The following is a 26,143-nucleotide window of genomic DNA, read 5'->3' on the forward strand; positions in this document are numbered from 1 at the left end:
AATTAAATTATATTAATTTAATATCTCAAACAAAAATTTAAATATTTAAAATTTATACAAAACGTACTATAAGTTTGTAACATTTTTAACATTATTAAAACACAAAGATCTAAATTTTTTTTAGGAATTACAACATTAAGATAAAAAAAAAAAAGATTGAAGTATTATGTTTGTCCTTATCTACTGTAATAAAGTCAAAATAAATAAATAAATAAACACAGGCGTGGCGAAACGGACCATCCGAAGAAGCTCGTCTGTTTTCTCTATGAGCTAAATTCATCTCTCTCGCGTCATCACTACAAAGATAAAGAAAATTTTGTTCTATTTCCATTTTCCCAGCTCACCATCTTTGAGTTTGGGTTTTCTTCTTTGATTAATGGAGTCCACCGCTTAGACCAGCAGGTACAATTATCGGTTTCCTTTTTTTTTTTTGGCTTATTGTGGAAACTGTGATATTAAAACTACAGATTGATAAATTGGGAAATGACAGAACCGATCTTTTTTTTGTTTGTTTTGGTTTGCTTTTTGACAGAACCCGAAATTGGGAAAAAGGGTTAAAGAAGAAGGAGAAAAAGGAGCAGTCTTGGGTACTGTGAGACATAGTTGTTGCTGAAGGAACAATCATGGCCGTGGATGAGAATGGTTCGTTGAATCGGACGGATGATAGTGTTGTAAAGCATGATTCCGGTGCCGTTGATCATCAGTCGAATCAGAACGGTGAGACACGGTCAACGATACCTAATGATCAGAATATTCAGATGATGATGTCTGTTAATCATCTACAACAGCAGCAACCCCAGAAAACGAGTGTGCAGCATAAGGCGCAAATGGGTGTTTTTCAACAGCAGAAGCATAGCATCAACGGTAATGGAGTGATGGGTCACCATAATTTTCAACATCAGCATCAGATAATGAACGGTGTTGATTTGAGTAGAAATGGAGGTGTGGGTGATGAGGTTCATGGTGGGGAAGGGTTTAACAGAGAGATGAAGGATTTGGAGGAAATGCTTTCCAAATTGAACCCCATGGCTGAAGAGTTTGTGCCTCCCTCACTCTCCACCAACTACGCAGTAGTGCCAATCTCTCCTGGTGGAGAACAATTTGGGTTTGATCCTTTCAGTTATGCAATGCAAACTGGACAAGGCGATGGAACTTTCAACAGAAGGGTATCTATCTCAGCACTTTTCTCTTTCCTAATTTATCATGTTTTTCATTTAGTGGCTACTGGATAACGGTGCTTATGCAAATGTTAGGTTCTCCAGTTTGATGTTTGTTCCTCTTTTGGTTGCCTTATGTATGTTAAATCTAATTCATTACTAACAGTAGGAAATTTCATAGTTGGTATCATTCAACAACATATATTGTAACAGAGCTAACATTCTCACTCTTTAGTAACTATTTTGCCATATGCATCTTCTTGATGCCATTTGTAATACTATTTACTTCATTTAAAAGAAAAAGAGGATGTTCAATTTTTCTCTCTGTCCTGTTGTTTTAAACGGACAAGTTTATTTATTGTCCGACACTTTTTGTAACCTGGTTTGTAATGAATCATTGTCATGGAGTCGTGGCTAACAATTCGGTTGAATGCACTGGCAGAAGAGAAATGGCTATGGTCTTGGTAGGAGAAGGATGAATGTCCGGACAAGCATGGCCCAACGTGAAGAGGTTATTAGGAGGACAGTTTATGTGTCTGACATTGATCATCAGGTACTAAAAAGAGGGTACTCAGGCACCGGGTACTTGTTCATTGTTTATTGGGTTATGTCACCTTCATCTTTTACCGTGGGACTTATTGTTCTTATTTTGTGTAGGTGACTGAAGAGCAACTTGCGACACTCTTTCTTACCTGCGGGCAGGTAATATGTTTCCCGTTCAGTCATTTCTCTGCATTCAACCATACACTTTTTAATATGTTCGTGAAACAATTTGTGGCCATAATCTGACTAACCTTAATGTGATGAAGGTGGTTGACTGTCGCATCTGTGGAGATCCCAATTCTGTACTCCGTTTTGCATTTATTGAGTTTACTGATGAAGGTAAGTTGAACCAAAATCTTTTGTTTGACAATTTTCATTTTGGGTTAAAGTTTTTGTTGTCTAACACTGACATTGTCCCATGTATGGTTTGCAGAAGGTGCAAGGAGTGCTCTGAGTCTTGCAGGAACTATGCTAGGATACTACCCTGTGAAAGTGCTTCCCTCTAAAACTGCAATTGCACCAGTTAATCCAACTTTTCTTCCAAGGGTGAGAAATTGTGTATACTTTCTGTGCTTTCCTTTCACAAAATCGCTGTTGAGGATGATGAATAGATGCCTCTCTGTTGCTAATTCTGAAATCTTTACCTTTGGCGCTGATATGTAGTCTGAAGATGAAAGGGAGATGTGTGCAAGGACTATATACTGTACAAACATTGATAAAAAGGTAATTTCGGGTTTGTAATTCCTGTTTCACTTGGTTGAGAAATGAGAAGTATCTATGGAGATAATGCTTTATGAGTTGTTCATTTGTATGAAATAGGTTACTCAAGCAGATGTCAAGCTCTTTTTTGAGTACTTCTGTGGAGAGGTTTGTAGCTTTTTCACCTGACTTGTCTGAAAGTGCTTGTCCTTCTTTAGCTTCCTTACTCTATACGGTTTTATTCTTTAATCCAGGTTAAGCGCTTGAGGTTGCTTGGTGACTATCATCATTCTACTCGCATAGGTTTTGTTGAGTTTGTTATGGTAACTTCCGTGAGCTTTTCTTGGTTTTGTTGTCTGATTTATCATACTGCTGTGGACTTTGGTTTCTTTCTACTCTTAAGAACTACTAGAACCTCCAATCATAGTGCTTTATTTCACCATCCATGCTTGTTATTTAACATCATTATGATGTTCTTACTTGTTTGGGTCTTCTACAAATTCAAAGTATAAAGAGATCTGTTTTATCCCTTTTTGTATTTTATGTAGGTGAAGTAAGTTCTTGGTAATAGTTTCCCACTCATGTGAATTTTAGATATTGCTGACATACACTGAATTTCGGTTCAAAATTTTTTCCCTTGTTTACTGGTGTGCCTGTCTAACTTCTAAGCTTACGTTGATATCTTTGTCACCAGAAACTAATCCAAATCTTTTTAACTAGATAACATGAGCCATGTGATCGTTACTTTTTGTCGGGTAGTAAACCTTACTTGTGAGAAAGGTCTCTCATTTGCAGATCCGTTCTAGATGTCGATATTATGTCTTGTGTTTATTTCTCAGTGTAGCTAATGTTCGTGCCTGTTATTGCCTATTGGATGCTTGTTTCGTTGTTAGAGTAGTAGAGTGGACGACAACTATAGGATATGGTACCCAATTGTTGTTTAGTATTAAGTTGGAGGTATTTAGCTGTGTAGATTGAGTTATTGCTGGAAGGAGAGGGTTCCTCATGTTAGTCGCACAAAAACCAGTCCCAATAAAAAATCCGTATAGCTATTAGTTACAAAGTATAGCATCCATGGATGTGGCATAGTGGTTAAGGAAGTGGGTTTAGAACTGTGAGGTCTCGAAGGTTCGTATCCCAGCAGAGACAAAAAAACTAGGTGATTTCTTCCCATCTGTGTTTTTTGTCTTTGCTAGGACAAAAAACACTCACCGACAAGAAGACCCCATATACATCCCAGATTAATTCTGCACAGCTATTCTGTGAGAAAAGCACTCCTTATTTCCATAACAAGGATCAGTATGGGGTCTTTATGTCTTTCCAGTGTTTTGGACGGCGAGCGGCAACAAAAGGCGACAAGGGCCTGCCTCGCCACGCGGCGAGGCGAGCGGCGAGGCGCTTGCCTTTTTGAATTAAGGCCCCAATTAATACCAAAGATTAAAAATATTTAATTGCATATATAAATATCCAAAATCTTAATAGTAATAACACATATTAGCAAATATTCAATTCAAAAACCAATAGTAGTAAAACTTTAAAGACCAAATAATTCAAAATACAATACTAAAACTTTAAATGTCTATTCTTCTTCAAAACTATCCGACTCTTGAAGAAAAGAACTCAAGAAGAACTGAAAAGATCAAAAGAAGAAAGAAAAAAAGAGGTATACCTCAGGTCCTCAGTGCAGCAACAACTCAGATGATGGAGAACAGGAGAAGAGATGCGACCGGCAAATTTTGACAATAGAAGAGATCGCGAAGGGAAGAGGAGTCGGGGCGAAGAGATTGCGAGGGGAAGAGGAGTCGGGCAGCAGCAAATTTTGAAAATAAACAAAAAAAACCCTAATTTTGATTAATATTGTTAAGTCAAATCTTTTTAAAAAATTTAAATCAAAAAGGCGGCGCCATTTTTGTCGCCATTAGCTCGCCATACCTCGCCATGGGTTGCCTCGCCTCAGTGTGGAATGGCGAGAAGGGCTCGCCTCGCCTCGCCTCTCGCCTTTGGCGATGAGGCGCTTGCCATTCACAACACTGTGTCTTTCTATTTATTTGTTATCAAGGGAAACATATAGAAGGTTTCAGAATAATCAAATTTGGATAAACTGGATACTTGTTCTAAAAATTGAAACTGGACTACTTATAGAAGAAATCCAACGACACTAAACAATATTAATCACTTATATAATGTTTCCTCGGCAGCAGGAAAAATAAGTGGCCTGTATTGTTCTTTTAATTAGTTCGGTAGGCTTGTGTTATATTTGGTAGCTAATAAGTACATGCCAGTAGATTATTTGGAATTCACAGTAATGCAGGGTAAATAAAATTGCAATGTCGGTGTCCTTGTTGCTGCCCATCTTGGGAAGTTTTGCATCTCTAAATGATGAGTTTCTGAGCTGTTGCTTTGCGTGGGGATCATGGATATAATACACATTTAGAACTGTTGCTCTGATGGGGAGCCATTGCAACCTTTACCATGTGTATTCTGTATTTTTGATCACTTAAGTTGGAAAGCAAGTGCTTTACGCTTGGTACTCCTCTGAGAGATACTATTGTAATAAGTAGATCAGCTTTACCATGAGGTACCGTTTGGATTTCGAGAGTCAAAACTTCCAAATTTTGACCCTGAATTTAGTCATGAAATCTTTAGAATAATCTTTAACTGAAATAGACAATTCAATATATTTGTAATGCATATGAAAATATTCCTGATAAAAGAAAAACTCAATTAACTTTTGAAATCCGAAAGGTGCCATATAAATTGGGACTGGGAGGGAGTAGAGTATTACTTTAGAACCTGAGAGATGTCGTGAAGTTTGCTTTCCTTGACAAAGATCTTCAATAGACATATCTGATAATTTTTCTGTTCCTCAGTTGTTTTCATTTAGCAATGCTATTTCGTCATTCGCGGCATTCGTTGAGAGTGGATATAGGGGACTATAAAAGAGGTTCTATTAGTTTCTTTGGTGGAGGTTCTCGCTTTGAACTTCTTTACCACAATATCTAGGTTGCAGGTGTAATCTGCATCCAGTTCTCGTTGTTGCATTGCAAAGCTGTTTTCTGTTGCTTTAACGCACATGGAATTCATATTTGTGCCAGTCTTTTAAGTCAAATACGTCCCCCCTCTCCCTCATTCCAGTGATGTGACTCACTTCCCTTTTTAGTTGGTTTTGAAAATGATGACACTCCAAAATTTGAAAATTATTAACTTCACATTTTCTATTTTACACTTCATGAGAAGCTTTGATTACCACAAATGTTACAGTATGTATAGATCCCTAAGTTTCAAAGTTTTACAGCCACACAAAGGCTATAACATATTTAAGACAATTTGTTTCTTAAATCGTGTCGATTCAATTATGGTACATAAGTTGGAACGGAGGGAGTAGGAGATTTCTCTGGTGTCACACTTCCTATTTTTGGATAGGAGAATCCCAAACTTCAGTTCACTTTCTCCTTGTGATTAGCTTAGGTGCAATTTGTTTCTAGGTTACTTCTTTCTTGTGGCCATGACAAACTTTGTTGGTGTTAATGACCTCATTCTTGGTTGTTCCTTGTTGTCTTGGGAAGATCTATTCCTAGGCACTTTGCTTACATTAAGGGAACAGACATGATGTGAGTTTATCTCAATCTGCTTCTTACTCGAGATTAGTTTGCATTGGTCTGGCATGTTATGATGTCAATAATTGATACCTAAAACCTGGACGGCAGATGTGTTTCTAAGTAGAAAATTTTGAATCACTCCGTTGTATCGCTTATTATGTTTGTTCCCTTTTTCTTAGTGTAGTTTCATGATGAATTTTCCCGATTGTTGCAGGCCGAGAGTGCCATTGCTGCACTGAACTGCAGTGGTGCAATCCTGGGATCACTCCCTATAAGGTCGCTCTCTGATTCCAGTAGTCTTCTTGCTGATACTTGTTCTCTATCTTACTGACATTTCCATTAATCTTGAGACTTCTTCTATTCTGCAGAGTAAGCCCATCGAAGACTCCTGTCCGGCCGCGCACTCCCCGCTCGGTGGTGCAGTAATATATCACTTTGCATTCACCATCTGATCTTATATTTAAATATATACGTAGATACAGATACCATCGTGTACCTCATGGCGTTTGTCTTTTGGTTTATTAGCGTTACTCAACTCGGCATCTCTCACCTTCTTGATACTCTTGTACTGTTCGCTGGTTTGTGAGTTTGCTTATGTTGATGTAATTTAAGTTTGGTATGGTATTGCTAGCTATTTATGTCTCTATAGGCAATGCCTCGAGTACTAATACTGCTAATGGTGACTTCTGAGCAAGTTCCAACTTCAAACTTAAAAAAAGGAGTGTATTCTCTTCCTTTGTTCTATATGGCTGGATTACTATTCAGTCTATTAATTTCTTTCTTGTCTTGATGGTTGTAAATTGTAATTTGCCAGAAAACAAGTCTCACAGCAGCCCCTTGTTAAAGATGCACTACTTTCTTTTTATATTTATATGCGAACATTACATTTTACACAAGGTTAAAAATGAACCTGGAACAACAAAAGCATGGCAATTCTTAATGTTAGTTGATTTGGACATCAATCACCTTTTTCTCAACTTTAGTCTTTGGAATCGAGATGAAAAGAACTCCATTCTTCAGTTCCGCTTTGATTTTATCCTTCACAACATTATCTGGGAGACTTAAACGAGTGTCGTAAGAGCTATAATTCCTACCCCATGAGTGTTCATCTTTTCCGCCTTCTTCCTTTTTGTGTTCCCCTTTAATGACAAGCATGTCATTTTCTACTGATACTTTTACGTCTTCCTTGGACAGTCCCGGCATGTCGAAACGCATCTTGATTTCGTTTTCATCATCATGAATGTCCCATGGAGTGCGTATTTCCCCTGTTCCTGATGCTTTGTTTCTTCTTGGAAATGTCATTGTATCTTCGAATAATCTGTCCATAGTGTCTATCATCTGCCGCATTGTTCTCATCGGTGACATGGGATCTAACAATCCTGTCCATCACATGAAACAATTATCGTTACTAAACGAATTGAACAAATTTATTAAATGCTGCAACTACTAGTAAAAAAACAGAGGAAGGACTTACCCGTAATCACAGAAAGTGGAAATCTTCTTGTTTGTGAATGATTTTAGTGGCTTATAGAAGGAGGTATTTATAAGAAAAAATGAGAATAGTGTGGAGGAATCGTGAAAGTTTTAGATAAAACTGTGAAGTGATTGCTAAAGGCTAAACTCCATCAATCTCCCCAGCTTTCTTCTGCTTTCTCGAAAGATCGTATATTTCTATAATTTTAGAAAAATGGGGCCTCTATTTCACCATTTTTATGTTTTCGCCCCTTATTTTCTCTAGAGTTAACCCTTCAACTTATGTCCGAAATATCAGAGAAACGCTTATACTATACTAAGGTTTTAGTATCCCTAAATTTACTTTATAAATAATTTTCTACTCTTTTTGACTTACGTGACACTAATTTAAAAAAAAAAATCAATCAGCGTTGGGCCCACAAGATAATGTCACATACGCCGAAAAGGGGTAGAAAATTATTAATAAAATAAGTTCAAGTGGGTAATAGAACCTTAGTATAGTATAAGTATATCTCTGAAATTTCGGACATAGGTTGAGGAGTACTTGTGCATTATCCCATTTTTGTTAAGGTGTTATAGAATTTAAAAACCAAAGCAAGATTTCTTTTTCTTGTAACACATAAACGTGTTTTTTTAATTTGACATCCTACGATTAAATTTTTTATAAAAATGAACAAATAGACACATTCGTCCAACGTGACATCCAACATAATAATTTTAGGTCTTGTGCCACGTAAGACATGCATGTCTACTTATTTTATTTTATACAAATTTTGAGTATCTATTTATAAAGTATAAAAAAAAAATTAGAGGGCATAAATGTTAACTGAATCCAAATAAAAGGGCATTTATATTTTTTTTAAAAATAAAAAAATGTGAAAACATTCTAGGACTTAGCCAATTAACCATTTCTAAGATACGTTAATGGTCGACTTCGAAATTATGTTTCTCTTACCCCGACTTTATCGAATACTCTTCCATTTTAAAGCAATATTTAGAGTTTTGGACATATTTCTTAATAAATTTTCTTTAAAATAAAATTTATTTTTATTAATTTATCCTTCCTAAGTATGTTGAAAAAAATTATAGCTAAAGAATATTTGTTATGTAAAACTCTTTTTATTTAAATAAAGTAAAAAATTGAAAGAATATTGTTAATGTCTATTTGATGACGTGAAGTACCTAACATTTTCCTCAAAAATAAAAATGTTGCTAAGTTTTCTTATTTTAAAAAGTGAATCTGTTAATGTCCCGTTTTGTTTCAAAAACAAGTTCAACTGAAAGTGTGGAACCTTCAAGGTAAACAACAAAAATATGGCCCCTATTTAAAAAAATTATTTATTTTGTTGAGAGTGGGATTTGAACCCACGCCCTTTCGGACCAGAACCTTAATCTGGCGCCTTAGACCAACTCGGCCATCTCAACATATGTCCAATATTATTATACAAGTTAATTATTTCTAAAAAACACACCCTTTTTTTTTTCAAGATAGATTTCTTACTGTGTTTCGTAATCAATGTAAAATGTTACCCGCATCTTGAACATGTTTAGTAATAGATTAGTTTACAATGAAAAATAAATCTTACAAAATTAATACTTATATAAACTGTTTTGTAATTTTAGTTAGCTCAAGGTGATTATCTACATTTTTACCTTATTGATAAGGTCACGAGGATACATTTCCACTTTTTAATCCCCTAACCCAAGTTTTTAAAATAAATAATATAAACTGCATTTTTTATATTTGAAGAATCACACATTACGTTTAGAAATTATAGTCGAATATCTCTATCACATGACCAAATAGTGGAGCTGGGGGAGTACGAACTAGCTTATATCGTCTCCAAGTATATCCTCTATTCACACAAAACGCTTTTGAAAGTGTTTGGTTGCTTGCATGCTTGATGAAATATTCAATTTCTTTGATGTTGTATGCTACATGAGTGAATTTATCGTCGTCTATAATCCGATTTGATCGAATATTATAAGTTACTGGTTCCAATATCTCAAGGAGTACATGATTTCGTCAATATTTTTTTCCCTGACGAAGTGACATTAGTATAATGGAGGAAAATGGTTTCAATTCTTTCAAAGAGATAAGTATTAAAAACACATTTAAACTATATTTTTTTTTTGGAGTTTCATACCTACACTATTGAGAGGGTGAGTTTTCATACCTAAAGTATTACTTTTTAGTTTGAGAAACATATTTCTCTCTTTTATATCACTCTCATTATGATGTGTGTAAACTTTATTTTATTAGTACTTGTTAAAATTAAAACTTATAAAATTATTATTCAAAAAATAATAATATTTCTTTTATAAAATCCGTCACTTCCTCTCACCCCCACCCCTCGGGTAAAATAAAAATTAGAAGAGGAGGGTTAAATAGAATGGAGTAGAATTTTTATTCTTTTTCAATAAAAGTAGTAGCTATTGCGGGGTATAATTTTGTGTCTATCAAGTCAAGTGAGATATTGTTCAGCCAGAAGGCCAGAGTCCTAAAGACTAGCCAGCTAGCTCAAAAGAGAACAAACAATCGTAGGGCAATTATGCTACATCTTTAATGTAGATGTTATCTAACGTGAGGAGTAATGTTTTTCATACACTCAAATTCCAAATTCTATTTCATCAATGTTGTGTTCTAAACTGTACTGATACGGTGTTCCAAATGTGCGTAATTACATAGTTCATTTTCATGATAAACCCAAAGATGAAATCAAATCATTCTAATTCATTTTTGATGTGTCCAGACGCACACACAACACTTCAAGAATCAAGAACATAAGCAAAGCAGAAAACTATACACTCAGGAGGACATACAAACAAGTGTACATACTTGTAGGATAGTAATAGCTTAAAAGTTCTTTCATCTTTTGTTTGGGAACTGAGAATTGCCTGAAATGGAACCTTAAGATAGTCACTTCGTAAACTTCTGGCTTTAGTTGATAGAAAGCAAGAAAAAGTAAAAACAACACAAAAAACAAAAACAAAAGGATCGCCCCTCCTTTCTTTCTGGCATGCATTCTATCTTAACCACTGGAATTGAACAGTCTCAGGTGTAATATTATTACTTGGAGCTGCGAGAATTGGGCTGTTGCAAACACTGCCATCGGAGTGCGAAAACATCGTCTTCTGAAGAACCCCAGATGGTGATGAGACAGTCGTTGCTGCAGGGCTGATCGAATCGCCATTGCTTGTGTATGATGAGGTTGGGTTGTCACCGAGACTAAAAGATGAGCTAGGATGTAAAACTTCAGCCAATGGTCCTCCAGATGCAAAAGGGAAACTGTTCTCCCAGAATTTGTGCTGATTTGTATTCATGAATCTACTGTCCAATCCCATATCCTCATCAAGGACATCACCAGCAGCCATAGCAATAGACAAAGTAAGCGATGATGACGAGATATCCCCTAGCGATGGCCACAACGAAGCCTCCAAATTCTCATTGTTACTATTGTTGTAGACATTATCATTGGACCATCCGTTAATCAAGTCCCTAGAGGTATCTTTTACAAATTCAGGATTTGTCATGAAATTGAACTCACCGGTGTGCTCAGTTCTTTCCATATCTCTACTAACCAAAAAATTCAATGCCTCTTCCCTGTAGCCATGCGCTGAGTAACCTGCGTTTGAGTCCATCAAATGTTGCCATTGGTGTCCAGAACCAGCCTTTGCTACCAACTCACCTTCCATCATCCAGCCGGAACTTCTTTAACCATACAAAACACAAAAACATACATAAATTGGGACTTTAAGCTCAAACTAAAGAGTAAATAAACAGCTAAAAGAGAACCTGTGTAGTTCATTAAAAGAGGAATCAGTGGAGATAATTCCATTTCCCCCAATCTTATCAACATGGAAAGACAGGGGATTCTGAATTTGTTGAAAGGTAGATCTAAAAGGCTGCTTTGTTGAACGGTTGTTGATTTGACTAGCAGTTGTGGTGGGAATAGATTCAACTTGAAGGCGAGTCTTCTTATTGTCACTGGCGTTGCTAACACCGGCATGAACTTCCACATGCTTTCTTGAACGGGGACGACCTCTATGCATATGGCGCTCACAGTACTTCTGATGAGGAGCTACATCTCTCGAGCATCTCCATTTTTTGCCGTCCGTTCTTTTGCATCTTCCTGGCTCTAGATCCCTTATATTTGTTGTGTATCGCTGGCCTTGTACTGATCCAGTAGCCGCTGCACCCAAAAACTCCATCAATCACAGGTAAATAAATGAAAAAGAATATATGAAAATAATCGGCTATTACATGTAGTATGTGAAGCTCCAGAGGAAATTGATAAGAGGAGATCTGGAGGAACAGACATAGCTGAGACCATGTACTTATAAATCATAGCTTGCCTCTCCAGTTCCTTCCACTGTGCCCATGTAAAAGGGTACCCCAGTGCAGTAGCCATTCCTCCTGTAGAGTATAACAACAACACAAAAAACATACACCAAAAGTTCTTTTTAGGCAGCAGCAAGTAGTATTAAATTCAGATCTTTCTTTTTCAACAAAGGGTTGAAAAGGAAACATCAAGAACAAAAGAAAGTACTACTTTAGGGACAAAGGAAGAAAAAAAAAAGAGAAAAGCCTTTTTTCACCTTGGGAGTTGGTAACAACATCAAAAGGCTGCAAACTCCTTACAACAGCTGCTGAAGGAGGTGGAGGAAGAAGACTAGCTTCATCAGTAGAACAAAGCATTTTGTTAGCCCCACCATCAGAACAGTGAAGATCTTGATGATGACCCATCATAAACTTAGAAGAGAATGATTCAGTATTCTACAGTTGGTAACTGTAACAAATAGTATAGCAAATTTTTGAGTTTTCCATCATCTAGGGTTGATATTGTTGCCTTGTCCAAAAGGCTAAAGCCATTAATAGCACCCTCCTCCACTACACACACCCCTAAAAATGGAAAAAGAAAAAACCCTTTGAAAGTCACTGGCTTTCCTTGTCAATGACTAGCAAAAAGGCAAAACAGAAAAAGAGATACAAGACCAAACCCTCTTAGGAAACTCTTCACCTTAACCTCAAACTCACCATCTTTGATTTCAAAAAAAAAAAATTGTTACTATTATGATGCAGACAAATGGGGGTTAAATATTACTCTACAATTTTTTTAGTGTAATGAGGAAGATGAGGAATTATTTTTTTAAAGTTTATTTGTTTTTGCCGCCATTCTTGGCCTTTGGTTTGCTTCCATTCTTCCAACATTCGCACCGTTGTGTTTATAGACAGAAAAATACAAGTAACAAACACTTGTTCTCACTCTCTCTCCTTCATAATTGCACTATCCATCGTTTTCTGGGGGATAAAGTTTCACCACAGTACTACACCTCTTCCCATTATTTTATTAGCCTATTTGACATATTTTACGAATTAAGATATTATTATTTTTATTTAAAAAATAGTCTAATTTAATTTAATATGTAGTTTAAGAAAAAAAAGTTTTGATATTATGATTTTAAATTAAAATTAATATATAATTATTTAATATTATAATTTTAAATATGTCACATAAAAAAATTAAAATTAAAATATTACAAAAAAATTATTATTTTTTAAACGCATTATTAAAAAATTATTTTTTTTAAGAAAACGATTACTTAATATAGTTTTTGAAAATATATATTATACTATAAAAGTCCTCTAATTCATGCATCATCAATGGAATTTGAATATAAAATTTAAGAAATATTTTTTCTAACTTTAAATTGAGCAGTGTTCTCACTACTTCAAAAATATTGATCTTTTCTTCTAGTTTGTTATAAAAAGCGTAATTTATTTTCTATTTTGATAAAATATTTTAATTTTAATTTTCTATTTAATATATTTTGAACATCATAAAATTAATAAGCATTTTGTTATATTTGACATAAATTTAATTTAAAATTATAAAATTGAAATATTTTTTTTATTTTCTTTAATTCTGTGTCAAGTCAAATATATAGAGTATCTCTTTTGATAAAAAAAAGTGTGTCAAAATAAATATCGAAATAAATATCGCTATAGAACTTGGAGTTGAATTTAGTCTTATGGAGTAACTTGGAGCTGAATTTAGTCCTGTGGAGTAACTTTGAGCTGAAATTTAGTTAGCGTTTGACTCAAGTTTCTAAATATTCTTAGTAAATAATATTTATGTCAAATTTTTGATGAAATTACACTATGTAAGTTTTCTCAAGAATATTTAGTTACTTCAAAAAGTGTGATCATATTCATATATTTCAAAAATATTCATAAGTTTTTACTATTTATTTATAATGAATATGATTCGTTAAAAAATAACTTTATAACATATATAATTGATAACAACCAACAATAACAAAATAACTGTATATAAAAGACAAATACATTAATCGCATATTCAAATTTATTATAAATTCAGTTATAATTATAACACGTTAAAAGTAAATTGTTCTTTTTTTTCTCAATTTTGCCACTCAAACAAATTATTGTTTTTTTCTTAATTTTGTTACTCAAATTAAAATATTTTGAGTATTTTTATAAAATATAAAGTTAAGGTAATTGAATTTTTGGAAATTTTCAAATACTGTAACTTGGCCTAAAAATTATTTTTTTTTCAAATATCTGGAAACCTGGGAATCTTGATAAATATATTTGTAAAAATTTGTATCCAAACATCAACTTCCAAGTTTTTTGTTAGATCTGACAGATCTGTTTGAAAAATATTATCTAAATAAGTTAATCAATTAAAATAGGACAACTTTCACATATAGCAAACATAAAATTTATATTGGTATGCTATAACAAAGTTTGTATAATTGTGCTTCATAACATACTTATATATGTATAATTCGTTATACATATACAATTGAAGCGAATTGTATAAATGAGAAAGAGAGAAATTATACACAATTTGAATTGTATAAAACGAGAAAGCGAGAAAGGCAGAATTGAATTGTATAAAACGAGAAAGAGAGAACGGCAAAAAGGGACTTGTGCAGGAAATATACAATTGAATCAAATTATATAAAACGAGAAAGAGAGAAATTATATACAATTTGAATTTGTATAAAACGAGAAAGACAAAAGAGACTCGAGGAGGGAAATATTTGTATTGTATAATTATAAATGTATAGGACGAATATATACATATATACATGCATTTATACAATTTTCTCTCGCTTTATACAATTAGAAACACAATTTATATAATGCTATTGTATAAAGCGACAAGCAACATGAAAAAGCGAGCGAGAATATGAGAGAGAGAGGGACTGCCATTTATTATGAAACACAGATAAATCAAAAAATAGCTACTTATTTATTTTATATTATTAATTCGTCATTTTATATTATTATCATATTAAAATATGTTATTTTGTTAATAATATGTATTAGTCTCAATAAGTTAAAAAGACTGCATTGTTTTTTCAACCGAGAATAATATATTTAATTAAAGTAGATAAACAACTAAAAATACCTAATAACAATTCTTTAAAATATGTATAAATATTCAATTAAAATATATCATAATTATAACATCGACAAATAAAAACTCTCACTCTCATACTGGTTCATGCACAAAGTCGTTGTCGTGTTTTAACATCAACCAGATAAAATATGTCGCAATAACATTGATTTGCTCCCCTTTACAAAAACTATTGATCATGCAATATTATTTGATTTACTTTCCTTGCGATTCTTTTTTTATTCAAATTTTTTATTTTTTTCAGAAATTTTAAATTTAAAATAATTTTTAAAAATAAATTTATTTTTAAAAATTAATAATTAAATTTTAATACAAATATTTAATACGAAAAAATCAACTTTGAGCCGATGCTATGTAACTCAAGCGCTGACAAAGAGAGTGTACTGGCGGACCCACCTGATGTAGGATACATTGAATATACTTTTACCTCTCGAAACAAATTAAAAATTTAATCTAATGATTAAAATATTATGAAAATTTCTTAAACTTGTACGTTTAAGTACTAGCTGATAATAAAAAGGGCAATTTTTACGAATTACATATAGCAAATATAAAATTTATATTTGTATGCTATAACAAAATTTGCATAATTGCACTCCTTAATAAACATATAAATGTATAATTCGCTATATATATATAATTGAAGTGAATTGTATAAAACAAAGTGTATAAAACGAGAAAGAGAAAGAGACTTAGGCAGAGCATTGTGTAAAAACGAAGTATATAAAACGAATTGTATAATTATAAGTGTATAGAACAATTATATACAATTTGAATATGTATAAAATGGGAAAGAGATCAGAGAAAGCAAAAGAAAATTGGGCAGGGAATATACAATTGAATCGAATTGTATAAAACGAGAAAGAGATAAATTATTTATAATTTGAATTTGTATAAAACAAAAAAAAAAAGGCAAAAGAAACTGGGCAGGGGAGTATTTTTATTGTATAATTATAAGTGTATAGGACGAAAACATATGTATTTGCACGTGTATATATAATTTTCTCTCGCTTTATATAAACAGAAACACAATTTATACATTTCGCTTTTGTTTGTATAAGTGAGTGAGATGAGGGTGGCGAGCAAGATTAGGGAGAGTTGCAAGCGAGATCTGGGAGAGGGGAGAGAGGGGAACAAAAATATATGTATTTATACAATTTTCTCTGCTTTATACAAATAGAGACATATTTTATACACTTATATTTGTATAAAAGTGAGAGGAAGCGAGCGAGAGATGGGGAGAGAGAGGAGAGTGGCGAGCGAGAGTTTAAGGGAGAGAGGTGTTTGACAAACAATTTGTTACAGGACACAATTAAATCAAAAAATGATTATAGTAATTAATTTAAAGTTTTAGTTTGTCATTATATATAATTTTCCCTAATAAAAATTCTCGATTCGCTTAAGGAGAGAGTGTGGTTTGTATTGGAGTAGAATTAAAAGAGATGTGACAATGGACTTGTCCTTGAGAATTGTTATGGTGGACAACGCAAGAATAAAATTATAAAGGCTTAAGTCATCTGCGGCCTCCTAAAGTTGTCTGCATAATTCACTTAGACACCTCAACTATGACAAGTACCTATTAGACACTCTAATATTAATGGATATGTACTTATTGAACACAAAATAATAATAAAGCTTTTAAAATATTGTGTGTGTAGTTCACGCACATTGTCTTGAAAAATAACTAATAATACTCCAACACGTGACACATAGATCCAATTTATTGAATTTTCATTTTTGTTAATTTCAACCTTTAATTTTTTAAAAAAATGATTGAAAAAGAAAAGAAAAAACCATTCCTCCCCCCACAGGAACCACCCATCTTTCTTCTTCCTCCCCTAATGTCGGTGACACCTCCTGTGACAATTAAAAAGAAAGAAAGAAACAAATCACTCCCCAGCCATTTAGTTATATGTGCTTTCTTCTTCTTCTTCATTAGTTGTTATCCATTATTATAAATTAATGGAGTGAATATTGTGAATTTTGTGAAAAACAAATTAACTTTGATAAATTATTTTAAAATTGATTACCAAGAGAAATCGTGAGGATTTCAAAGAATTATATCAAATTTTCTGATATTATTTTACAACTTAATGTGTAGTGATGTTTGTTGATCGAAGTAGGAAATAGAAATGAAAGGGAGTTGCCTTTAAAACTCTGATATCCGATTATTTTTTTCATTCTTGCAAGTTCGATTTAACACTTAGCAGATTCAGTTTTTTTTTATAAAGAGCGAAAAAAATAAAAAATAAAAAAGCAACACAGAGTTTACAACGATAAAAATGAGGTAAAGAAGAAGACAACTGCTGATATAGCTTACAGGAAAGGGGGTGGGGGGGTTTGTTTTCTTTTTGGATATTATAATGCAAAATACTTTTTTTTAGTTATTTTGATTAATGCAATGCCAAGTGTCATTATAAGGAAAAAAAGGTAGAAGATTATTATTAATAAAAAATAAAAAATAAAAATTAGACCTGTTCACGGGCTTCCATGCAGTGAGATGCACTTATTTTGTCATATCAGCATTTTATGCTTAATAGACACGTGTTTTGAATAATTTAGGTGTTCAATAGGTATAAATCATAGTTAAAATGTCTAAATAAATTATGAAGACAATTTTAAGAGAACATAAATGACTTAAGTCAATTATAAATATACTCCCTACCTCTACATAACGTACTCCCTTCGTTTTAATTATGGATTCTTTAATGCATGGGATAAAAGTATTAATTTTAGGATAGAATTTAAAATTAATGTTATTTTATGTTTGATTTTAAATATTAGTCAATTTCAAATTATTTTGTTATATTATTTGTATTAATACAATAAAATTATTATCTCATATAAAAATAATAAAATAATCTTGTATGATTTTTCAATCAATGAAATATTTGTATTTATCTTGTCTTGTGTACCGACCCTTAAATGTATTATACATTCTTCAATAAAACAAAGAATATTATAACTTTCTCTGTTTTAACGTGTTTATCCAATTTTAAATTGACAAAAATTTTAAAATGAAGAATTATTTTTGAATTTTTAAGTTTAAATTGAAGTGTTAAATATATCATAATATTTTTTAACTTATGTAATTATAAATATGTTATGTAAAAAGTTAAATATAAAAAAAAAAACATATTTTTTCAAAATAGATAAAAAAAAATTTAACAGACAAACTGTAACAAAAGAAATTAACAAGAGGAAGTACTCCATAAATAATGAAGCTCTAATCCGAAAGGCAAAGCGAATGTTCACGATTTGATTAAAATATTTGATTATTTTTTTCATGTCACCTTTATGTTTCTATTATTTTCAAATTATGTGTCTGAATAGTTATCAGATTTATGCTGCTCACTGGTAATGGTTGGTGCAGTCAGTTAAATTTATACATTCTTTTCCTTATCAATAAGTATAAAGTAATGATGATCATGCACTATCCATCTTTCTAGTTCTAAATTTATTTTTAAAATCTCAATGGCATATTTATACTATACTAAAGTCTTATTACCTTTCTGAACTTATTTTATAAGTAATTTTTTATCCTTTTTTGACCTGTTGACACTATCTTATAGGCGCAACGCTGATTGACTTTTTCAGTATAGTATAATACGGAGATAATAGGACTTTTGAATAATATAAGTGTGTCTATAAAATTTCAAGCATAAATTGAGAGATACTCGTGCATTATCCCCTAATTCCTATAATATAACATTTTATTTATTAACTTTAACTTCAAATTAGTATGATTTTAAATAATGATTTCTTAGCATATGTCCAAATGGATCCTAATTTTCCATTAGAAAGCTACTTTTGACCTTAGCTTTAGAATTGAGATGTACCTTTTCTATTCTCAATTTAAATGTTTTATAGTTTGAATTAACCCAAGATTCTAAAAATAAATAAAATATTTAAATTTATAATTTAAAATATGTGAAATTTTTTAATCTTATAACTTAATCTTGTCACATGGAATATTAAAGCATTATATATATATATATATACTCTTTTTCAATAAACCTAATAGATTTATGATAAAACACTTATAACATTTTTTTATATAATTTATAAATATATAAATTTTGTTTCAAAAAATTTATAAACTTCATATATAAATTTTTAAAAAATATAAATTATATACTTTTCAAAAATTAAAAAATATCACATAAATTAAAAAAATAGACCTACCAATAAATAAAGGAGGAAAATGGGGCACCGTCAAATATGTAATGCAACGAACAACGTTGCTTTTTCTTTTAAAGTAAGAAGTGTTAAATTTGAATTGTAATTTATTGAGCAAACTTCAGATATAGCCAATATAAAAAATTTATTTATATTTTGTGACTATAGTTTATATAATTGTGTTTAGTAATAAATTTTATATTTGTTATAAAGCTTTTAATTTGTATAATTTATTAGATGCATATAATTTTATATAAATTATTCAGCTTTTTTTTGTGTATAAGTCCATTTATACATTGTAATTGGTACAATAAAATCTATATTTATATAATTATAAGTGTTCAAGATTAAAATATATATATTTATAGTTATAAATATATTTTTTTCTCGTTTTATACAAATACAAATATATTTAATTCATTTTATACCAAATCAAATATAAAAGAAGATGTTTATTGAAAATTACAAATAGAATAAATTATAGTTATAAAATTTATTTTAATTTAATAATATACAATTTCCTAATTTGTAAGTACAAATAAAATAAATAATAAAAGGTCTAATAAAAGCTCATGCAAACAATGAAACAAATATCAAAGCTTGAATATGAAAAAACAAAAGAGAAAAGATGAAAATGGAGAGGTACAATTAATGGGCGGGGACAGTTGTTGAGTAGCATGAGCTGTCCCTATTTCCCCTAATAAGACAAATAGGGCAAGTGATATATTTTGAATTTTTAATTATTATAACTTACAATGTAATTTATAATTATATAAATTTCATTTTAATAAAATTAAAATTTTTAATTTAACTTAAATTATTTGATTATTAAAAAAATAAAATATATCACATAAATTAAAACAAAAATAATTTTATGTATTCCTTATTTTGAAACTTGGTAAATTGGGGCAAGAGGAGTAAAATTTATTTATGTATATAGTAACTACTCAATATAAATTATATAAGCCAATATAGATATTGTTGAGCTACATTAAATATGAAGGAATCAAGTCCTACGTAATAAACTGGATTAAGAAATTAGATTCCAAAATGCGAAAAGAATTTTGTTGAATGCCTTGAATTGGACCCATTACAACAGAAAGGACGGGGGTCTTGCCTCTCCATAATAAAACTGCTCCCCTTCTTCCCGTGGACGTAGCCAATTTATTGGTGAACCACGTAAATCTGTTGTCTTATTTTTCGCGTTTATATTTTCTCGTATTATATCGAATTCCGCACAACAAATTTCTTTAAAAGATTAATTTAACTCTGACATAAACACGCGGGGATTAAGAAATAAGAACTCAATTAACATTGAAACATTAGCATAATTGCATGAAACGAAAGGGCTTTAAAATTAGGAGAAGTCATGTGTGGAAGTTGAAATAAATATGAAAACCAGTTATAAAAGAATTGTAATTTAAAATTATTCAACTTTTAATGAAAGATATGAGGAGAATCCTATGAAGTAGTCAAGTAGATCATGGTTTGTAGTCACTAGACTAGAATAAAGAGTTTTTTACGGTAATTTTTTTTGTGTTAATTATAAAAAAGCACTTTATTTTTTATTTTAGCGTACTGAAAAATCTGATTCTTCAATATAATGCATAGATGAAATATGAAATACTTCTTCCGTTTAAAAAAGAATATCTCTATTTTCTTTTTAATTTGTTTAAAAAAGAATGTCCTTTTCATTTTTGGCAACACTTTAATTTTAGCTTTCCACATGACATGTTTAAGACCACAAGATTAAAAGTCATTTTTGTACATTTCATATAACTTTAATTTAGAATCATAAGATTAAATGTCTTCTTTTTAATCTTAAACTTCGTTCCAAGTCAAACTAGACAATTCTTTTTGAAACTGAGAGAGTAATAGTAATAATTTGTTAAAAGTTTTTCGAAACATTTTATTAATTTATTTATAATTCTCAAAATATTCTACCCAAACAAAACTCTTAACTTTCTTTGTTCTTATTCTCCTGAGATATTTTGTATCTTATAATTTCTATTTTATAAATATATAAACAATAAAGTTGTTGCTCAACCCTAATTTTAATTAAACTCATCAGTTTCTTAATATTACAATTAGTTTCAACAATATTTTAACAAATATACATGAGTGCTCAGTTGTAACATCAGTTTCAACATTAATTAATGTAAAATGTCACTTGTGCAACTTATTTTACTGTTTTCTTTTCTCTCAATTTTAAGATAAGGAGTTTGTTTTTCAAAATTTGGACCAACCATACCCTAACGATAAAAAGAAAACTAACGGCTTAACATATAACAAGCTGATTCTATAGTTAGATATTTTTTTGGCAATGTTTATATAGTGATCAAATAAAGCATACCGATATGACTAATGATTGAACAAGAGTACAATTTGAAGATTGTTCGGATCTCTTTTGCACCTAACTAGGGTATATATAACAATAATGTACCTAAAAAAAAGGTGACAATAATTCAACATGTATTATTACTCTTGATGTTGTTGGGGGATGGGGAGCTAGGGATCTTTTGGTTGTGATATTAACATGATAACTTGTGTGTGGATGGGAAGAGGGAGACAATGTATATCAATAGTCAATAGTTTAACATGGGGGTACTCTAATTTGATTTACTATTCCCATTCCCATAAAGCTACCTCCCTCAAGGGAACACTCTAAATTGACATGAGATTCCCAATTTCAAATTATTTTCAAGGAAAGAAGAAAGAGAACCTTGAGAAGTTATGGTGATTGATTCAAGACGGAGTCAGAATTTAAAACTTATGAATTCAGATTTCTAATTAGTCCTTTGAAGTTACTGGATTTGAAATTTTTATGAAAGTTTTTAATTTCGACTGAACTAGCTTCACCCCTTGAATTGGACATGGCGATGATAGTGAGTCACTAAAGTTAGATAGTATAAAATTAGGAGAAACTATCTAATTAGACAAATATATCTATCATATTTACTAATTCTCGTTTTAGTTAAAAATAATAACAACATTTAATCTAACTAATTGATAATTTCACATCAAATTTCAAGTCAGACACACGTAGATACACATTTGCTACTAGATAGATCGAAATAGGAAGAGAGCCGAATGAGATCATGAGGTAGACGATTGAGATTTGTGTATGTTTCCAGATACATGCGAATCATACTAGATACATGTATCTAGAATACCAGATACACGAGCGAGATGGGAGGAAGGCGCGAGCGGATTTGTTAGTGTATCATAGATAAATTCGAATCGACTTAAATGCAGAGTATCTAGAACAAATTGCACCTAATTGTGACCCATGCATATCGAGATACATGTATCTAAACGAATCTAAACTCATAAAAATCTGGTAAGATTTGTAATATTGCAAACTCGTATATATCTAAGTAATTAGCTCCTAAACTAGTTAGAAATTTTTGTAAGTTACCCATACAATTATTGGTTAATGGAAGACAACAGACTAAACTGCCCTTCTACACCAATGGATCATGTTCAAGATTAGCACAATCTTGCAACATTTAGTTAGCACCAGGAAAGTTGCTCTTCTTAATTATTGGAATACAACTTGTGAAATAGTATTATATTAAATATGTACAATATATTGCAGATTCTCAAGCTTGCACATTGATCTACTCGCAACTTTACGTTTTCGTTGCAATGGACATGCACACTTTTGACTTGTACACAATATATTTCACATTTGAATAATATATAGATCCCTGCATAACTTATACATGTATTATGATGGTGGAACGTAATTTAGTAACCAAATAAAGTATTAGATATTCTGAACTATACGGCGCATTAACCAAATGGCCCTTAAAAAGTTTCAATGGGCTTGGACTGATTCATTTTGCTTGCTCAAAAGGGACAACTCCAGTCCATACATTATTCAGAAAAAGCTTAATTGACACTTGCTAGTGAAAAGTTTTAATTTTGACAGCTACTTATCCAATTAAATCGTATAGGTAAAAGACAATCTTTACGTTTCAACTAGTCAGTCATCTTCCTCCGTATACGACCTACTTAGCCTAATCGAAAATACACTAGGCTTCCTTTTGTTTTTCACTTATTTTTCATTTATAAATCAACTACTAATAAAATATTTTCTAATCTCCGACCAAACATGAAAAAATAAGTAAAAAACAATATTTTCCATGAAAACGATTTCCTTTCATAACAAACACACCCTTTATCTATGCCACATGCCTCTCGTCTTTGGAAAAAATGGAGAGGAGCAATAATCATGAACTCCAATAATTCCCATCAGTAATATTAATGTGGCGATAACAATGTACAATTTCCATAAACTAAGAACCATGGGTTCGCCATCACTATAACAGTGCCACTTATATCTTTGGCCATTTCCACACACAGCATAACCGGCTTTTAGTTAGCTATCATCGATCTATTGGTCCTCGAGTAAATCCAAATGCAATAGACACACCATCTAGGAGAACACCATTTATTGCATACCCTTAACTTAGCTAAACATGTGAACTATATACTGCAGAGAAGTCGGTTCAAAATGATACAACACAAAAGAGTAATCCCAAGTGATGCCACCATATGAAGCTGGTGTCAAGATTAACAACAAAGCTAATAACATTTTTATGACTTGATATTCGAAAACCAGAGTTCAATTCATAACAGAATAGTTCAACATTGTAATAAAAGCAAACCAGATATCTATTAGATTGAATATACACACTAATGAACAAAATATGTATTTTCAATTGCGCCTCTTCAAACGTATCTGCATAGAGTGAAAAATGATATCTATAATTCAAATTCATCTTCAAGCTTGAGTGCCTCAGAAGCAGCTTCTTCCTCCTCGTCATCAATCGCAAAATATGGATTGTGTGCCTTAGGCCTGAAGTTATACCCCGTGAAGGCATAGAAGGCAAGTGTTGCAGCTTCAGCAGCCACCACACTAGTCCACTGATACCGATAAGAGGTGATGGTCTCCAGAGCATAAACCACAACTCTTGTGAAGTAAATGTAACATATCACGATAACGTAGTACTGCCTGAATAATGTCAACTTCATCAAATTCACTGCAGCTTTGCCATCAGTCTTAGCTGCCTCTCGCAAGTTCTTAATCGACCACACAATCGGAAACAATACAGCACAACAACACACAATATCAACAAGCAAGAAAACCTGCTTCCATGTGTATGAATTTTCACCAAAGGGTCCAGTTTCATCAATCACAACCTGTGCAAGATTGGCCACAACTTGCAAAGGAATAACAATCATCAAAACCTTCTTCTCTTTATCTTGCAAGTAGGGCTTCAAAAATGACCAACCAGTTCCAATCAAAACAATCAGAGTGAACAGAGTAATACCCTTCAAGAAGCTAAATATATAGAACAAAACATCCCACCCATGAGCAGTACCAGTTTTCTTAATATACGATTTATCCTCGGCCTCACACAGCAAATTCAATGCTTTCAAGATCACAACAGCAAGCATAAAGAAATGAATTCCATAAACAGATAATCTTTTCTTGTAAAGAGCAAAAACCCAAAAAGCCCCCATCAACACATAAACTACGAAAAACAAATAGTAAATCGCTGGAAGAGCAGTCTTGCCTGCCGACAGAAAATCAAGCTGCCCACTTTTCGGGTTGAAATTGTACATAACCGAGTGAACATTCATTGAAACCACCAAATTAGGCATGCAATTGGCAAAAACGAGAGTGAATTGATTCGCATCAGATACACTAAACGAAGTTGTGAATTGGCGCGCAGAGGGTTGCAATTGATCGAAAGTGAAAACCCTTTTGACGAGATCTGAATGGAGAGTACACCGGATATCACCATCTTGAAGTTGCTCAAGAACATGCTGCCAAGCTTCACGGGTGACGAGGAAGAAACCCAATTCGGATAAAACGGGTTCGGGTCCGGATTTGGGGTTGGAGAACGAGATATCGGTGACAGTGAGATTGAGACGGCCGAAATGGGTGTACCCAAATTCGTCAAAAGGGATGGTAGAACGAGAATCGGATCGGATCTGGGTGGATCGGATCTCTGCAATGGCGGTGGCAATCAAGAGAAGAAAGACTAAAGAGAAAAGTGAAGAATTGTATAGAGCAGCCATGTTTTTGGAATTGATGAGAACTGAGAAGAGGAAGAAGAAAGATCAGCTGCAACTGTAAGAAGTGAAAATGAGAATGGACTTTGTGGTATTTGAGGAATACTACAACACACTAAATTCAAGATCCATCTTTGGACTTTGTAAAGTGGAGGTGGAAATTGACACCATTAAGACTTGGCCAGCAGTTGGAAAGTATTTTACGAGTATCTAATGGTGTTGGGATAAAATGTAAAAATTATTTTTATTGTACATTTGATTAGAATTATTTAGTATTAAAATTTTTAGATGTCCTATAACTTATTTAGTATAACACCAAAAAACCCTTTCAGCATTTAGTTTGACCTAAAGTAGTAGAGATGAGATGAACTTATTTAGATCATAAATAATACTTGTATCTAGTCAAACTAATTCATATAATATGAGATGGAGGAAGTATACTATTACTTTAATTTTGTTGACTATGGTAAATTATTAATTACTTTATTTTTTTATGTAATTATATGAGAATTACATTTTATTGTACAAAATTGTAACTTTCTCATGTAAAAACTTTATACATACTCATTGCACAAAATTTAAACTCGACAATTATTCATATGAATGATTTTTTTTTGTTTATTTGATAGTATACTATCATTGAGCTTTTTCACATAACGTGATACTTATATAGTGAGTACTCTGTGATACTTGTCCTGGTCTGTAATGGATCAAAATGAACATGGCCAACAAACATATTATAAAAACAATTGTGTGCATCAGGGGCGGACTCACATGGAGTCTGCCAAATGCTCGAGTATCCATTAACTTTATTACGAAATATATATATCTATGTAGAAATTAAGAGGCAGTTGTATAAAATTAAGATAGAGCTTCCGATGAATAATTGATCTAATTGGCCTAATTGCTCTTAGATTGGTTGCTTAAGTTTCTTTTAGTGTTGTTGAACCAAGGT

General features: G+C 32.1%; 4 protein-coding genes and 1 non-coding gene across 6 annotated transcripts; 1 reads left to right on the forward strand and 4 right to left on the reverse strand.

Annotated features, from left to right (window-relative positions):
* Positions 1-243: 243 nt before the first annotated feature.
* LOC107014431 (polyadenylate-binding protein-interacting protein 12-like) lies at positions 244-6,742 on the forward strand. Its single transcript, XM_015214337.2, has 11 exons — positions 244-402; positions 533-1,166; positions 1,600-1,710; positions 1,815-1,859; positions 1,967-2,039; positions 2,134-2,246; positions 2,364-2,423; positions 2,520-2,567; positions 2,654-2,722; positions 6,213-6,274; positions 6,367-6,742. Exons 2-11 carry the CDS (start codon positions 624-626, stop codon positions 6,422-6,424), a joined length of 1,182 nt encoding a protein of 393 aa, XP_015069823.1. The 5' UTR covers positions 244-402; positions 533-623; the 3' UTR covers positions 6,425-6,742.
* Positions 6,743-6,835: 93 nt separating this feature from the next.
* Positions 6,836-7,428, reverse strand: LOC107013454 (small heat shock protein, chloroplastic). The gene has a single exon (XM_027915178.1). It carries the CDS (start codon positions 7,361-7,363, stop codon positions 6,941-6,943), a length of 423 nt encoding a protein of 140 aa, XP_027770979.1. The 5' UTR covers positions 7,364-7,428; the 3' UTR covers positions 6,836-6,940.
* A 1,387-nt stretch (positions 7,429-8,815) lies between these two features.
* Positions 8,816-8,896, reverse strand: TRNAL-AAG. Its single transcript has one exon. It is a non-coding gene; the product is annotated as a tRNA-Leu (tRNA).
* A 1,289-nt stretch (positions 8,897-10,185) lies between these two features.
* Positions 10,186-12,708, reverse strand: LOC107012835 (growth-regulating factor 3-like). Of its 2 annotated transcripts, none has more exons than XM_027915347.1 (4): positions 12,071-12,708; positions 11,736-11,888; positions 11,268-11,664; positions 10,186-11,180 (listed from the first exon to the last, which is right to left on the reverse strand). In XM_027915347.1, exons 1-4 carry the CDS (start codon positions 12,219-12,221, stop codon positions 10,499-10,501), a joined length of 1,383 nt encoding a protein of 460 aa, XP_027771148.1. In that variant the 5' UTR covers positions 12,222-12,708; the 3' UTR covers positions 10,186-10,498. The 2 variants fall into 2 exon arrangements, with proteins under 2 accessions (XP_027771148.1, XP_015068264.1); XM_015212778.2 differs by having other exon boundaries at positions 10,186-11,183; positions 12,071-12,706.
* A 10,965-nt stretch (positions 12,709-23,673) lies between these two features.
* Positions 23,674-25,482, reverse strand: LOC107015119 (protein GPR107-like). The gene has a single exon (XM_015215296.2). The coding sequence runs from the start codon at positions 25,192-25,194 to the stop codon at positions 23,872-23,874; it is 1,323 nt and encodes a 440-aa protein (XP_015070782.1). The 5' UTR covers positions 25,195-25,482; the 3' UTR covers positions 23,674-23,871.
* Positions 25,483-26,143: the final 661 nt, after the last annotated feature.

Source organism: Solanum pennellii, chromosome 3 (genome assembly GCF_001406875.1).
Source record: "Solanum pennellii chromosome 3, SPENNV200".
NCBI classification, from domain to species: domain Eukaryota; kingdom Viridiplantae; phylum Streptophyta; class Magnoliopsida; order Solanales; family Solanaceae; genus Solanum; species Solanum pennellii.